The sequence below is a fragment of the Anser cygnoides genome, chromosome 8 (assembly GCF_040182565.1).
Source record: "Anser cygnoides isolate HZ-2024a breed goose chromosome 8, Taihu_goose_T2T_genome, whole genome shotgun sequence".
Taxonomy (NCBI): domain Eukaryota; kingdom Metazoa; phylum Chordata; class Aves; order Anseriformes; family Anatidae; genus Anser; species Anser cygnoides.
In genome coordinates this window covers 24,291,591-24,307,120 of record NC_089880.1, presented here as the reverse complement: position 1 = coordinate 24,307,120, position 15,530 = coordinate 24,291,591, and the positions used below count along the sequence as shown (strand labels likewise).

General features: G+C 51.8%; 3 protein-coding genes across 7 annotated transcripts; 1 reads left to right on the top strand and 2 right to left on the bottom strand.

Moving 5' to 3' along the window:
* Positions 1–119: 119 nt before the first annotated feature.
* NSUN4 (NOP2/Sun RNA methyltransferase 4) lies at positions 120–3,244 on the bottom strand. Its single transcript, XM_048059150.2, has 6 exons — positions 3,088–3,244; positions 2,248–2,657; positions 1,790–1,944; positions 1,461–1,615; positions 814–938; positions 120–607 (listed from the first exon to the last, which is right to left on the bottom strand). Exons 1-6 carry the CDS (start codon positions 3,211–3,213, stop codon positions 334–336), a joined length of 1,245 nt encoding a protein of 414 aa, XP_047915107.2. The 5' UTR covers positions 3,214–3,244; the 3' UTR covers positions 120–333.
* A 1,224-nt stretch (positions 3,245–4,468) lies between these two features.
* Positions 4,469–5,759, bottom strand: UQCRH (ubiquinol-cytochrome c reductase hinge protein). Its single transcript, XM_048059105.2, has 4 exons — positions 5,611–5,759; positions 5,502–5,525; positions 5,188–5,349; positions 4,469–4,742 (listed from the first exon to the last, which is right to left on the bottom strand). Exons 1-4 carry the CDS (start codon positions 5,650–5,652, stop codon positions 4,710–4,712), a joined length of 261 nt encoding a protein of 86 aa, XP_047915062.1. The 5' UTR covers positions 5,653–5,759; the 3' UTR covers positions 4,469–4,709.
* A 182-nt stretch (positions 5,760–5,941) lies between these two features.
* On the top strand, positions 5,942–15,530 carry LRRC41 (leucine rich repeat containing 41). Of its 5 annotated transcripts, XM_048059098.2 has the most exons (10): positions 5,942–6,110; positions 6,202–6,288; positions 6,836–6,906; positions 7,706–8,858; positions 10,267–10,512; positions 11,405–11,569; positions 12,144–12,242; positions 12,704–12,826; positions 13,753–13,828; positions 14,545–15,530. In XM_048059098.2, the coding sequence occupies exons 1-10, from the start codon at positions 5,942–5,944 to the stop codon at positions 14,777–14,779; spliced, it is 2,424 nt and encodes an 807-aa protein (XP_047915055.2). In that variant the 3' UTR covers positions 14,780–15,530. The 5 variants fall into 5 exon arrangements, with proteins under 5 accessions (XP_047915055.2, XP_047915056.2, XP_047915058.2 ...); XM_048059099.2 differs by lacking the exon at positions 11,405–11,569; XM_048059101.2 differs by lacking the exons at positions 5,942–6,110; positions 6,202–6,288 and having other exon boundaries at positions 6,836–6,923.

The following is a 15,530-nucleotide window of genomic DNA, read 5'->3' as shown; positions in this document are numbered from 1 at the left end:
CAACGTCTGCACAGGACAATTTATCCTGTTCTGAGACAAATGAACTGCTCCATCTGATGAGACCTCTCTCTTTCCTAGATTAAACTCCTCAAACAGATAAATAGGCAGCAGACTCCACAGCAGGTCTTTCTCATTTATTCTCTGTCGGCAGTAAAAAGACTTCCTTAGAGACATTTTAACAAGAAAAATAAATATCAAGTAGTTTTGCTTTCCCTGGAAATATAGGGTATTTCATTACATCCAGCAGTGTGGAAGCAAGTTCCAACTGAGATGGCCCAGAGATGTACCATGAGGAACCTGGAGCTGCCCGAGAGCCAAAATCTGCCACCCCTTCTATGCTCGGCGTAATTTGCAGAAATACATAGGTCCAAAGTTGGCTGTGAGGTGAGGAAGAACGAGCTCCCCCAGCCGGCAATCTGAGGAGAAAGAAAATGTGTCCTGGAAGAGCGTGCGGAAATGGCTCAAGTCCTCAGCGTGGGTCGTGATGTTGAACTGGGTTTCTGCAATTTCTATCGCTCTCTCGATCACATACTCGTTCTGCAGCGGGGAGAGGGAGCATGTAGAATACACCACGTCTCCTCCTGGCTTGGTAGCAAGGATCCCAGCCCTAGGGGATGAAGAACAAACACACTATCACAGGTGGAAAAGGACAGTGCGGGACACCAGCACTGAAATCAGGAAGCCAGCACACGGCACATATGAGGTGGGGAGAGCTTTGTACAGGCACACATGAAGAAGAGGTTTCAGTGCTGACAGTAGCAAGAGCTGTTATCATAACACAGGTAACAACAAAACAGTATCAAGCTCACTCACATCAGCAGCTGCAGCTGCAGCATTGGCAACATCTGACGCTCCTTGGTTCTTCTTCTGTGGAAGATGTTGTTGTCTGTCTCCATCACAGAGTGCCTGTCCGTCGTGCAGGGCACATCCACGAGGACCTGCAGCAGCAGAGATCCTGCATCAATTCTGGCCTAGGATCGAGCTCAGAGGTCACCCAGCACCTCACCCAACACCTCCAACCCTGCCATGCTCCAGGTAGTACAGCAAAACTCCTGAGGGGACACCTCCTGGTGTAACAAAACCCCCTCCCCCAGGCAGAACAAACCACTAAGGGGCCAGCATAGCCCAACACGCTCCTGCCTGACAGGGGAATGGCTACGGGTTGAGAAACAAGAAGCAACCATCTAAGTTTCACATCTAATCCCTTGCAAGTGAAGAATTAGGATGGGATATTTATGGGCAATTATACAGATAAAGGTACAACTCAGGATGCCCATACTCACTAGATGCTGCAGAAAGGGTACAACTAGAGGAAATACTACTCTGTACGTGGCTTAGTCTCAGCATTTCAGGCTGTGCAAGACTAAACAATTATACTGTTGGATGAGCTGCTGTCTTCCTCTGAAACAGGAGGAAAGTGAAAGAGTTGGGCTTATCTTCACCGGTTTTCAATCACTTACCTTATGGAAAGTCCCACCTTCCAGCTCTGCCCAGTCCCTTCCGTCGTACGACGTGACTCTCACGGTTTCCCTGACATTCTTGGGGACGTAGCTATTGAGAATCTGGTACAATCTCTTTGTGCGGGACGTGGAGACATCGTTGGCTGCCAAATGCCCTGGGGTGAGAGGAGAAAACAGCATGCTGAGAAATTCACTCTGGAAAAAAACACACGATTCCCAACTCTTATAACCACAAAAGATTAACAGGCAGACAGGCGGTGCCATGTACCGCAGCACTCTTTCCCATCCCAGTTTTACTCGGCAGCACGAGGAACAGCCCCTTCGCTTACCACAAGCCCCAGTCTGCAGCAGAGCCAGAGTCTTGCCACCCGGAGCCGCACAGAGGTCAAGGACGAAGTCATCCGGCTGCACATTGAGGGCCAAAACGGGCAGGAGGGATGCTGCATCCATGAGATAGTAGCTGAGGAGCCCCAGAGTGTCTGGCCTGGAAACCACCATTACAGAAAAGCAAGCACGTGAGGAAACAAAACTGGAGGTTAAGATGGGCACATACAAAAGAAGCTGGTGCTAACACCCTGACGGTGGCAATGGCAACATTGGTTTGTCCTAGGAATGGTCAATGAAATGTTATTGAAGGCCTTGCTGGGGATAGTGTGGCACATCTCAAAGCCACCTAAAATTTTATTTTTTTTTCAAAAACGCAGCTTCTTTAGCTAGTTCTATCTCGTGTGCCCGTGTGCTACATCTGGTTGATATCGGTGTGAAGAAAACAGGAAAACCATCTCACCAAGCAGGACGAAAGCGCGTGATGTCGCCCCTGGGGAAGGTGTAGCACTTGATGTTGGAGCTGACGGGGGCAGGCAGCAGCGGTGATGTCCCTGCCTGTGTCACCGTCCTGCCTCCACCAGGCCCTTCCTGGGACGTGCTCTCCTCCTTCTCCGCTTCCACTGCTGAGCCGCGCAGCAAACTCTGCGCCTTTTTGGCAGCTTCGGAAACGAAATCGGTGGCGTTGTGCAGCTCCAGCTCCTGGGCAACGTGGTCGGCGCAAGCGAAGTTGTTGACGAGGGCGCCGTACTTCTGCTCGCACAGCAGGCTGGCGCGCACGGCCGGCCACCGCTCCCGCAGCTGCAGGCTGTAGTTGGTGTCGAAGTGGTGCAGCGCCAGCCGCGTGGCGGGGATGCGGGGCGCCGTGGCAGCCTCGGGAAGAAAATATAGGATGTGTGAACAGACAAAATATCCAACGCCCCAGTGACCCCCAGCCCCTGCATTTCACTCGGTGGCCGCTCCGCAGCCGTGCAAGGAGCGCATGGGCTGCAGGGAACGGGGGAGCAGCGTCACGGGGGTGTGGTTTGGGTGTAAGGGGTGCAAGAGGGTGCAAGGAGAGCCGCGATGGGGTGCAAAGGGAACATAAGCGGGGCAGAGAAGGATGGAATTGGGATTTGGAATGATGTAAGATTGAGGTGATGGGGGAAAGAGGAGCGAGGGAAGCAGCGAGCAAGCAGAAGGGTGCGGAGGAGGGAAGACACGGGGGTGCAGCGGGGAGAAAAGGGGGTGCGAAGGGCTGAGGGGGAGAAAAGCTGAGCTGCGCGGGGCACAGGCGATGCCCGGGGAGCGGCGGCGCCCTCACCCACTTCTCCTTGTGGCGGTGCCGCCGCGGCGCCGCGCCCAGCCCCGGCGTCCCCGGACCCAGCCCCGGTGCCCCCGGACCCCACCGCAGCAGCACCGGCACCACCGACCGCCCCCCCGCCGCCATGGCCCCGAGCCCCCCCCCCCCCACACACAGCGGGCACCTTCCGGGGCGGGCCCGGCCCCGGCACCGGGCGGGCGGAGCCGGGGGCCGCGGGGGGCGGCCGGAGCCGCACGGGGGCGGCAGCGGGACGGGGCCGGGGGGGGGGGCCCGCAGCAAGGTCCACGGCTTCCAAATCGTGGCCCACCGGGAAAATGAAGAATGTGAAGGAATAAAGGTGTGCTAGCGTTGGGGTGGTGTTTGGGTCAAGCTCCGTTTGGGTGCGCTAGGGGCTGAGCTTGGGATCCGTCAGAGAAAGGGGGATATATAGGCTGCCGCGCTGGTAAAGAGCAGCCGAATTTAAGAGGTGATGTTGTAAGAGCTGAGGAAGCATGTGCTGCCGTTTCCTCCTTGCTGATATCTTACCCCAAAGGGAAACAGAAGCACAGCCTGAACTGATGAGTTGCGCCCGGTGATCCTTGCAGGTCCCTTCCAACTCAGGACATCCTACAGTTCACGAACTCGACCCCACTGCCCCGCAGCCCCAGGCTGGTGCTTACTGATGATACCACCTCGCAGTGCAGCACTGCCCAAGTCCCCAGGTCACCACTCATGCATCATTCCCTGTTCCTGCACTCAAGAGTAGGGGGAACCACCAGCCTGTGCCCGTCCTCAGCCCCAAAATCGGTCATTCTGGGACAGGACACAGAGCTGACCACAGCAGAGGCTTCTCCAACCTCTGCTGGCAACCTCTGAGGGGCAGCTGCCATTTTTCCCCCAAAGGCACATTAAACAGAAACAACTTCACCTCGCAGCTTTCTAGGGGTGAGAATCAGGTATCAAGTTTGGGAATAGATAGCACTATTTAAAAAAAAAATCACAAAAAATGTCAAAAAAAAAAGGCTTCAATCAGTTTTTAAAAAAGTAATTCTATTTAGCTGTTCATGCATTTTACAGAAATCATGTTTCTTTCCTATAAAAAAATCAACCTTTCATGTTTTTCCTCTGGAAGGCAGCATTTTTGGAAAAACTGGTTTAGTCACAGCTTACCAAGTGAATAACAGTGATCTTGTGGGGCTCACAAATGTCTTCATGGCTTCAACAAATTCTTACCTATGGGATCACAGCAGCCACCAGTCATCAAGGCTGCACAAGGACATTCCCACAGGTGAGGAAAAGTCTCCCCCATGTACACACAGGTGGGCTCTGACCCCCAATCATTTCATCTTAACCCAGTACCAGTACAAGTGAGAACAAGAGACTAAGAAATAAACCAAGAGCGTTTCCACAGGAACTTTGAATGTTTAATATGGAAAATTACAGAACATCAACATGGTTTGTGCAGCTGCACATCTTCCATGAGAACAGATGCAGTGACATGCTGGCACTCGGTCACTGCCAGAAAGCCGCTCCGTTTTTACTTCACATTGACAATAAGCAGGCAGGAAGCAGAACTGTGAATCCGAGAACCGACAAGAGCTCTCTGTCAGATTATGGAAGCAGATGGACAATCACTCCCATGTTCACTTCAGCTTGGTAAAGAGCTTGTGAGCAACCTGAAAGAGAAGACAAAGCACTCGGTCACTGACAGTTTCTGTTCAAAAGGGCTGGAAGCCGGCAAGGTTTTACCACCTGTCTCTTGGTTTTCTGGGCCACCGATGCCCATGGCCCCACAACCCTCTTGCCAGAAGTAATTCCAGGAACTTAACGAGATTTCTTACAAAGCTTCACCTCAGATGAAAAGGGGTTAACTTAGAAAAGGCAAACACAACACTGAGATAGCAAAGTGTCACCCGCATGGCAGAAACACTGTTTGACATTATTGTTGAATAATCTACAACACTTATGCTGGAACTGCTGTAGCAAACAGGAGAAGCGTTTAATAAGAGAAAGCACCAACATTCACAGCTTTTTGGAGATTCTGGAGTCACTCAAGAGCTACTAAGCATCACACTTTCACGCTCAGGAGCCTGGCTAAAGGCCGGCGTGCTCTGCACTCACGCAGTGGTCCCTGGCGTGCAGGAAGTCGAAGAGCTCCTCGGTGCACTGCTCCTCCGTCTGGGACCTGGAGGACACCCTGGCGTCGCACAGCTCCAGCCGCTCCCGCGCCTTGACGCACTTCTCCGTCTGCTCGCAGTGCTCCCGCACGGTGGTCAGGGGGTCCTGGGGGGGGGGGGGCACAGGGCTGCGGTGAGCACGGGGAGCCCCGCACCGGGCCCCCCACAGCTCAGCTCTGCCCGTGGGGAGCCCGGCCCCGCAGCTCGGCGGGGACACGGACCGCGAGGCAGGGCGAGGGGCCCGCAGCCCCGACTTACCACCAGCTCCTCCTCCTCCTCCTCCTGCGGACAGAGCACAGCACAGCCGTTACCGACACGCCGGGCACCGACCCCTGACCCGACCCGTCCCCGTCCCGTCCCCGCTCACCTCAGGCTCCCCGCCTCGCCCGGCGGCGCCGTGCAGCCCCATGCCGGCACCGAAGGACTCCCCACGGTCACCGCCGCCCGCCCCGGCAGCGGAAACGTCCTCGCAGCGCCCTGCGCCCTCCCCGCCCCGCCTCAGCGCTTCCCCTCCCAAAATGGCAGCCGCCGTGCCCCTCGCATCGTGCCCCCCGCCTTTCCCCTCGCTGTTCCTCGCAGCCGCCGCGCCCGGCCGTGCGGGAGCGGTCTGACCGCCGGGCTCCCCTCACCGCCCGCCCCGGCGTGAGGCCGGGGTCCGCCGTTCCCCCGCTCCCCCGCCCCGCCTTGACCTCCCCAAAATGGCCGCCCGCCGCCTCCCCTCCCAAAATGGCGGCGGCGCGGCCCGCCCCCGCCCCAAGATGGCGGCGCGGCGCGGGGCGATGGCGGCGGAGGGGCCGAGCAGCCTGCTGGCGCTGAGCGCCGCGGCCGTGAGCCGCAGCATGGCGGCCCTGGAGCCCGACGTCTGGGGTAAGGCGCGGGGAGGCGGCGGCACAGGCGCGGGGCGGAGGGCCGGGGGCCGGTCCTCCAGCTGCCGCCGTCTCCTTCTCGCTCTCCGCAGCGCTGCCCGGGCACCTCCTGAGGGGGCTCCTGCCGCTGCTCTCCGTCTTCCGTCTGGAGAGAGCCGAGGCCGCCGCGCGGAGAGCAGGTGCGGCCCGCGGGGACGGGGGGCGGCCGGGGTCACCCCCAGAACTGACCCGGTGGGGAGAGGGTTCCTCACCCCGGCTCGGAGGGGTGGACCCCAAATGGCAGGGACCCCCCTCACGGGACCCCAAAGTGTAGGGATCCCCCCACACACACTGACCCCAAACTGTAGAGATTCCCCTCACAGGACCCCAAACTTTAGGGACCCCCCCCCCCCCCACACACGCACACTGACCCCAGACTGTAGGGACTCCCCTCACAGACCCCAAGCTGTAGGGACACCTTCACACTGCCCAACCAGACAGGGATACCCCCATCAGGAGGCATGATCCCAAGCTGGAGGAGTACCCCCCAACTTTTAAATCCCACCAAGTCTTTACCTCATCACATTCTACCTAAGGAACACAAAAAACCTTCCTTGTCCTTGTCCGAACCCCCTTCCCCTCTGCTTCCCCCTCACACGAGTGCCACGAGGGCTGAGCTCTGCAGCAGGACTGCTAACTGGGAAGAAGGGGTGACAGCACTTGTTTCTGTTTTTTTTTTTGTTTCAGGGCTCTCCACGCAGCCCGTCTGGCGCAAGCTGTGGGATGACGTGATGAAAACCAGGCCCCCCAACTCGGAGGTGAGGAAACGCCGCTGGTGAGAGAAACGGCACGGCGCTGATGTCCCGATTCTGCTGTCCGCTGAAGGGTTTCACTCTGGAGCGTGCCACTGCTCCCGGTCACTGCTGGCGTTTACGTATAAGTGTTTGTAGAGCTCGGGACCGAGGCATGGCCCTGGTATAAAAATCATTTGGGGAAACAGAGTTCAGAATGGGACATGTAGTGTATGCAACCTTGATTTCACACCAGTGAGTGTGCTGAAAAAATAAACTCTGTCTTTTCAGATGCAATTCTTAGGGAAACAGAAGATAAAAACCAGTATCTTCTGTCACACTTACACCTACGCTTGCAAAAATGTGCTGATGTATTAGAAGGTGCTGGAAAACCCTGACAGAAGAGAGTGAGTTTGAAAGAATTGTTTTGCATACGAAAACTAAAGATCCATCAATTCAGTATTGCAAAAGAATAATCAACAACCAGCTTATGTGTAGCCTATAAATAGAGACTTGGGAAGAAAATTCCCAAGTTTTGGTTTCAAACCACTTACGTATATTTAAATTAAGCCAGAAGAAGAATGAAAAGATAGCAACAAGAGCAATTCAGTTTTTGAACAATTAACACAGAAAAAAGGATGCTGGAAGCTAGGAAGGCAGTCTCAGTTGTGCTAGCAGTAGTGTTGTTGGACACTGCGTTTACCAGTGTAGCAGTCAGCAATAATTTGATTTAAACAGAACAAGAGAGATTGTGGCTGACTTTTTGTTCGCATGGCGCTGCTGAGGATATTTTATCCTGGTTGACTCTAAGGTAATTTCATTGCAGAATATAACCTGCTGGAGGAAGAAGTTCCTTGAAACATTCTTCTCAAACGTCCTTCATGGTGTCTTGGATGTTTCCTCTGACTGGCGTCTCAACGACCATCATTTTTCACCGCTGCTCCACAGTTCACCACACGTTACGCAGCTTACTCTGTGCAACATGCTGCAGGGCGCCATGGAGCTCACTGCTGAGCACAACCAAAAAGTGCTCGAGAACCTCGCCAGCTCCCTGCGGATCCTGAAGTTCCAGCACCTCCTCTCCTCAGACCAGTCCATCAGGCGTTCACTGGTTTTGCTTCTTCACCGGCTGATTCACCACGGCTCGGTCAGCCAGGTGTCCATGTATTCCTGGCCTGTTCCTGACACGGTTCTTCTCGTTCTCATTTTGAGCATGAGTGCTGGGTTTTGGCGGTCGGGAAATGCTCTTGCGTATCACAGCAGCCCATGTGGCCTTTGCAGAGAGGAGGGCAATACCCAAAGCCAAGAGTCAACACGAGAGCAGCCAGAGAGGGAGTGGAGCGATGGGGAGAACCTGAAGGGATCCTGCAGGGCTCCGAAGGAGGCTGATGTGCAGGTGGAGGTGAACGGACGGGGGGCTGGCCCTGGCCAGAACTCTGGCCTCTCCGGACTGAGCTTTCCTCTGCAAAACCAAGCATACGAGGAGGCAAGCAGCAAGGTGTCCTGTGACCATACCAGCATTCAGGGAGGGTCTTCTCCCCCTTGCTGCTCAGAACAGCTGTCCTGTCACCCGGTCCTTCGAAAGTCACGCAGACGGCTGAAATCTGCGGTAGGGAAGAAACGCCGCTGCCTCAGACGCAGCAGAGGACTGTGTGCTGACCCGGATGACCTGTATGATTTTGTTTTTACTGTTGCTAGAGAAGACAATTCAGGACTGCTTGACAAAAACAGCATCACAGAGGGAGAAAACACTGGTAATTGGACTAGTTCCTCCACTGGATCTCCGTGCTCTGGCAATGCTGGCTGTAAGAAAAGAGGAGGATCTGCTGGGATCGTTTCTCTGAAAGCTGCTCACCGCTTCCGAAGTGTGTCCACGCTTGAATTGTTCTCCATTCCTTTGACTGGGGACACGTGTCGGACTCTGAGTAAACTGCTAAGCTCCTGGGTGTCTTTAGAAAACCTGGTTCTGTCTTACAACGGTTAGTGGTGCGAACAGGATGCTTCCTTCCAGCTGCGGTCTAATGGTCTGACTTTCTGCTCAGGTTTACCCTGATCTTACTTTTACTGGAATGGGCAGTACTGGTTCCTGATCCTGAGAACAGCATTGGTAGAGAAGTTTAATGAGAGGGAGGACTTGCTTGAGGGCAAGAGGAAAACCAAGAATAAGAGAGGAACCTTTATTTGTCAAAGGAAATGCTGCTGAGATGAAAACATGGAACTGCAAAAACATAGCATGTCAGGGGTGGAGAAAGGAGAGATGCGGTGTAAGCCCAGTAGGATCACAAGGGCAGATGGGGTGGCCAGGAAACAGAAGATGAACCAAAGTCTGGTCACATACCAGCTCCACCTTCCTGGTGGGGAAGTGAGGCAGGCCCTGAGCCTGCCAGTTTTTCCAGGCTGGTGGATTCCTGTGTTCAAAGGAATCTGTGCTAAGCAGGTTTTCATGTGGGCGCAAACCCTTCGTGGCAAGATAGGTGACAGGATGGGAGACCGATAATGGAAGATGGCAATGTGCAGTGAGTGAAGGATAGGAAGCTCTGAAGGTACCGAACTGGGGAGAGCAGAGCTGCAATGGTTTTACGTGTCCGCTGGTCGGGACAGGAACCTGTCATTTACTGGGTTTGCATCTACAAGTGTTGCTCTGTGTAAAAGACCAGAGCCAACTGCTTAAAAGTCAAATGCTAACTGCACAGTCCTATAGCCTAGAAGTTATTTGGGTCCATTCCTGCGACATAGATTTTTCTCTTTACTTACGACTTAGTAAAAGACTCCTGGATTAATTTTTACCAGCAGGAGGCAAAGTTAAGTTTTGGCCTTGCATCCTCCTGCCTTCCTGTCTGCCTGGGAGAGACAGCGCAGCAAGAAACGGGATGTCTTGCAGCCAGGTGGGACATAAACAGTGACCAACTCCAGGCAAAACACATTCCTTTTTACTCTGACCAGAGCCTGAGATATGAATAGCTTTGGGTTAGTGCATTAGGCAGTTGTAAAGGATTTCATCTGCAGTGCCAGGTCCCAGGAGAACTGGAAGTCTGCATGCTGCTGTGTTCCAGCAAACAGCTGTACAAAGCCAGCAAGAGAGAACTGGGCCCTTCTGTCCCAGAACAGCACGTGGCCTTGAGCTGAAAGACCATCCAGAGAGGGCAAAGGAAGGAACCAGATCTCCATCTCCTGTCTATATATGCAGTCAGTGCTGTAACTTAATGTGTGCATAGAGCATACACAGGAGGAACCTTCTCTGGCAGTTTGTGAGTTTAGCCTTTGAGTCCAGTTGCCTGGCTGGACAAGCTAAGCTGAAAGCTCTGCTGTTGGTGTAGCTCCAGCTGAGCGTGCGCGGTGCCTCTGCACAGGCACATCTAACTCCTCTCTGTACAAATGCTGTTCCAGGCCTGGGTGCGAACATCTTCTGCATCCTCTCGGGGCTCCGGGCCCTCTCCCGACACCCGGACTGCCACCTCCGCGTGGTGCGCGTGAGCGACGTCTTCTCCCACATGCCCTGCATGGAGCTTGTTCGCTGCATCCTGAGCGCCTTTCCCCAGCTCCACACACTCTCGGTCAGCTTCGACCTCAAAAACCAGCTGGAGGGGAACAGGCCAGAGGGGAATCCAAGCTGCAGCGATGCAGAAATCCCAGGTAGGAAACAGATTCTGAGCAATGCGCAGGATGTGGCAGGCAGATAGGAGTTGTCTTGGCACACAAGAATTGAACTCTGCATTGTCACAGTGGCATGTAATTAAGTGATTACAGCCTCACCTTCCTGATTCAGGTGGTGGTGTGTACTCAGTCATTTCCAGTCTGTGAATCTCTTTGTGGAGCCTGAGTTTTGGACAAAGCACCTTAATGCCATATGCCAGCCTGCCACAACATCAGCTTTGCACAGGACCAGACCCAACCTGCCTAGCGGTGGCCATCCACGCAGCCCACAGGGAGCATATCCCACCAGGTCTTTAAATTGTTCAGGAGCTTCTGCTTTGCCCTTTCCACTGACTGTGAGGGTCCAAGCCTTAGACTTTTAAGAAGAGGGAAAGTTTCTCTTGATGATCACAGTACCAGAGGAGATGGCAGAGCGCTGTGCAAGCTTCTGAGTTACAGCCTGGGAGCTGTAGCAGGGTGTTCTCAGCTCACAGGTCTGTCACCACCCTTATTAGCTCTTGAACAAACAGGGGATTAGTAACTAATGCCCGAGGCAGTACGGAGTGGGGTCAGCAAAGGGTTGTGGTCTGGGAAGACACTGACAGGTTTGTGCATAAAGGGTGACCTTTTCTCAAGGACTGTCTCACTGCCAGAACACAGTAGGAATGGGTGGCTCTGTGGTCTTGTAGGACCCTTGAAATAAGGGATTTACGCTACCATAGGCCTGAGTTGCCATACGGTGCTGTGGGGCCAGGCGCTTGGCATAGGCACTTCCTACCAACCTAAATGAGACATGTCAGGCACGCGGATTGGTTGCTCCAGGACCTAGCTACGTTGAAGACAGGTATTCCAGGCCAAGCTCTTTCATTGTTGTTTGTTTTTCTTGCCTTAGAGAGCTGCCTGGAGCAGCTGGAGATCCGATTCCCCAGGGAACCTCTGCACACCATGTTCCTGCTGCCAGTGCTTAAGGCATCAAAGTCCCTCCAGCAGTTGTCCCTTGACAGCGCCGCGCTGCCCTCTTCCCAGGAGCTTGGGCTCCTTTTGCAGGCACTTAAAGGTACTCTGCTAACCTGCAGGTAGCATAACTGCGACACGGAGTAGCTTCTTGCTGTGATCTTCCATCCTAGGAGTGACTGCTTGCTTTTTAGTTGGCTCAGACTCTGCCAGAGCCTGATGCAGCTACCTCTTGCTGGCAATTCTGCTGGGTGAAGCTTCCGTCTGGAAGCAGTTCCGCTGCATTTGTGGGACTCTGCTCACAAACTGCTAGTGCACATCTGGCAGCAGTCCTGAGGTGCTCAGGTACCTGAACCTCCTGTATCTAAACTCTGGGCTTTTGCCATGTCAGTGTCTTGCCAGTCTTTTTAGCATGGAACCAGTTCAGGTGGGTCTGTTGCTTCAGTGTGGACATCCTTGGAGGCACTTGAGAGAAGAAAATGGGTGTCAGTCATCCCATTTCCTGTACTGAGCTTGTGAATGATCTGCACAACAGGATGGTTTCTTTTTAATTATCCACAATCCAGCACAGTTTATCCACTGTCGAGTAGTTTGTGGGTGTTAGCTGGTAGTTGGGTCAGGTTCTTTTTATCCTAAGGCCATACAGTACTTTACATGAGAACTTGTTTTGCTTTCAGAGTGCAATCCAAGCTTGAAGAAGCTGAGCTTTCATGATGTGAACCTGGCCGACCACCAGAAAGAAGTTCTGCTTTTGCTTCAGGATCCCATCTTGCAAGGTACAGTAAACTCCTGGGCGTTGGTGCCACAGCTGGCTGTTTTGGCTGGCTGGCTGATGTTTAAGAGATGATCTTCAGAAGGTTTAGCCAAATGTCAGTGTCCCAGGGGCAGAGCTGTAGATGCTGGCAGAATGGGAATGTGTTGGTTTCTGTGTGCCAGCAGGGCAGAGAGGATCAGCTGCAAAGTTAGCCTGTGCTGCAAAGAGGTCTTAGCTATAAAAAAAGGTTTTTAACCTGCAGAAGACATCAGCCTTTAACTGGGTCAGCTGGCAAAGCCACCTCCCTGGTGCAATGACTGCTGTCTTCATGTGACAGAACAGCAGTGATGTCACATGTGGTCTGCTGCCAGGGAAGCTTTGTTCTTTCAGATAGAACTATATGCAGGAATGCAGATGTAATTAAGGAATAATGAAGCACACAGGGACTTACTAACATGTACTGGCAATCCATTTCTTCTGTAGAAATCACATTCTCTTTCTGCCGGCTGTTTGAAAGCTGCACTACTGAGTTTCTGACGGAAATAATCAATACAGTGAAGAGAAATTCATCTTTGAAGAGCCTCAGACTGCCTGGGAATCGCCTTGGTGCGTATTGTGGATGTTGGTCTTGACCTTGGACTAGCTCTCCTAGAGGTAGCTTCAAGGGTGGAGTTAGGACCATTGCTAGCTGGTGACCTCAGTGTTGAACTTTACATGCGTGGGCAGAGTCAGTTTAGTCACTGTTTGCTCATAAAATGAGGGGGCTGAGTTAATTTTTTTTAGAGGCAGAATTTCAGTTGCGTTCAGCAATGCACCAGGAGTCTTGGTGCTATGTGGGCATTACAGTTGCTTTTTTCTGTAGCTAAAGCAAGTATCAGCAGGAGTTCAGATTCAACTCAACACTGATCTGCTTCAGCCTCTGACAGGAACAGTACAGCAGCAGATGCACTACTTTTCATCCAGAGATCCCAGATTTTAACCCAAGTTTGGGCATTTTGGGCCTTAAAAGCTTTAAAAATTCTTGTTATGCACTGGAGGGGTAGGAACTAGTAAAGGAAGGGGTTGTTTTAAAGAAGTAGAACCAAACTTACAGAAGTAATTGCCTCTATGGATTACAGACCAACTAGAAATGTCTGAGAAATGAATTTCAAGTCCATCCAGAATATTGTTTTCTGATCTTTTAATGAAATAAAACAGGAAAGCTTGGGAGCACCTGAAATGCACTTAATTGCCAAGGTTTGTGTTTAAGCCTCTGATTTTGTCTGTTTCAAAACAAAGCTGAATTTTAACTTGCAAAACAAAAAACAGGATTTTTTTCTAGTAAAACAAACTGTCCCATCAGCAAATATTTCTACCCCCTCAAATACTGTTTGGGGGTTGAACTCACTTCAGGGACAAACTGAAGATGAGTCCTTTGTGCTGTGAATGCATGTTCAAAGCCACCTGTCTGCACTAATCCCACCCCCACAACCCTTTAAATATTTAAGATAGTTCCCAGTTTGCATCTAACAGTTGCATTTCTCCCCTCTTAGGGAATCACAGGCTGGTTGCCCTGGCAGACATCTTCTCTGAAGATTCCTCCTCTTCTCTTTGCCAGCTGGATGTCAGGTACTCTGCTTATTCAGTATTCTGTACTTATTGTTTCAGGAAGTCCAAGAGCTGGGCTCAGAACAGCAGGAAAAGCCAGAGCAGGATTTTGTTCCTTCCTTAAGGGAAGGTGTGCACAAGAAAAGCTTAGAGAGTGCTGCATTGTGGCTAGAGAATGGGCACTTAGAACCTCAGGGACCTCCAGTGCCTCTGAGGCCAGGCCATACTCCCGGAGGGGTTGCACTGCACTTTTATAAATGAATCAGGCTCCACCTTCAAAGTAGCTTTCATGTTCTGCTCCCCTGGGAGACTGCTGCAGCCCCTCCTTGCTCTGAAGGTTAGAACTAATGTATCTACATACACTTAGTCACAGGCATCAGCATGAACAGCTGTTTCCACCACCCCAACACAGGGAGTGAGCGCTGTCGTTGCCCCTCTCAGATCCTATGAATGCCTCTGCATTCCTTTCATCATCTTTGTTTTCAACCTGAAATGCCATTCCTTTTTTTTTGAGCCTGAAGGGCCCTAAACAGAGGCAGTAACCTGCACTACTGTTTATTTTTTAAACTGACATTAAGGGATCATTCCTACTTTATATTGTAGAAGGAAGCTGTATTTTACATTGAAACATCCTCACATCCTTGCATAGGTAATTACTTGCTCCTTCTAGTAACGTAAACTGCTCAAATTATAGCCTAGACTCTTAATGACATTTTTGTCCTCCTTTTCCTGGAAAGCTCAAACTGCATTAAACCTGATGGGCTCCTGGAATTCACCAAGAAGCTAGAAGGCCACATCCAGCAGAGAGGGGGACAGATTCAATTCACCCACCTCCGCCTCTTTCAAAATTGGCTGGACCAGGATGCTGAGACAGCTCAAGAAGCACTTCGGCGTCTCAAAGCAGTGTGCAGCGTGGTCAATGACTCGTGGGACTCTTCCCAGGCCTTTGCTGACTACATCAGTGTCATGTGATGGACGCAGGAGGAGGAGAAGACAGATCAGCTTGAACTTGATCAGTTCTGTCCATGGCCAATAAGATTTATCTCAACGCAGGCAGGGTTTTCTTTCCATGGTTCAACCAGGGTGCAGTTGTCTTGTCGCTTTTCTGTTCCTTTGAAGAAGAGCTGCCACAGTGAAGTGATATAGGTGGCCATTTGTGTCAACAGCTGTATTTCCAGTTTGTCTGTCATCTCCAGTTGTAGACTTTAAGTGGATAGATACATCAGCTAAGCTTCTGTGACATCCTGCAGATCTCTGGACGAGCAGTTATTTATTTCACTGGGGTTTTTGTGCAAATTTCATGTTGGTTCAGCCAATATCATTAATAAATATCTCAGTCCTTCAAAACACTCAGAAGCTATCTGGACATGGACCCTGACAACTCAATCTAGGTTACCCTGCTTTTGAGCATGGCGGTTGGACAGAATGACAGAGGTCCCTTCCAACCTCAGCCATTCTGTGATTCCTGAAATAAGAACTCCTCCCTCCACTTAAAATGAGTAATAAAAAAAGCTAAATAAAGCCCCCACATTTGAGCTTTTGTTTGGAAAATTTTACTTCATAAGAAAATGAAACAGCAGGCTGCTTTGTATATAATTATTTGCAATCGTTTATCAAGGTGTCTGGGAAAAGAATTCTTGCCTCTACCCCATATCTGCACTCATTTTTCAGGAGTTTTGAATAGTTTTGTAACATTTTTATAATAAAATAGAATTAAGACCCA

Excerpts from the sequence above, each read along its gene's own strand:
- NSUN4 (XM_048059150.2), bottom strand. The coding sequence starts at position 3,213 with ATGGCGGCGGGGGGGCGGTCGGTGGTGCCGGTGCTGCTGCGGTGGGGT. Across the intron at positions 939-1,460 it reads AAGGTGGGACTTTCCATAAG|GTCCTCGTGGATGTGCCCTG; the intron begins GTAAGTGATTGA and ends CTGCTGCTGCAG. Across the intron at positions 608-813 it reads CTGCAGCTGCAGCTGCTGAT|GGCTGGGATCCTTGCTACCA; the intron begins GTGAGTGAGCTT and ends TTCATCCCCTAG.
- UQCRH (XM_048059105.2), bottom strand. The coding sequence starts at position 5,652 with ATGGGGCTGCACGGCGCCGCCGGGCGAGGCGGGGAGCCTGAG. Across the intron at positions 5,526-5,610 it reads GGCGAGGCGGGGAGCCTGAG|GAGGAGGAGGAGGAGGAGCT; the intron begins GTGAGCGGGGAC and ends CTCTGTCCGCAG. Across the intron at positions 5,350-5,501 it reads AGGAGGAGGAGGAGCTGGTG|GACCCCCTGACCACCGTGCG; the intron begins GTAAGTCGGGGC and ends CCCCCCCCCCAG.
- LRRC41 (XM_048059098.2), top strand. The coding sequence starts at position 5,942 with ATGGCCGCCCGCCGCCTCCCCTCCCAAAATGGCGGCGGCGCGGCCCGC. Across the intron at positions 8,859-10,266 it reads CCTGGTTCTGTCTTACAACG|GCCTGGGTGCGAACATCTTC; the intron begins GTTAGTGGTGCG and ends ATGCTGTTCCAG. Across the intron at positions 10,513-11,404 it reads CAGCGATGCAGAAATCCCAG|AGAGCTGCCTGGAGCAGCTG; the intron begins GTAGGAAACAGA and ends TTCTTGCCTTAG.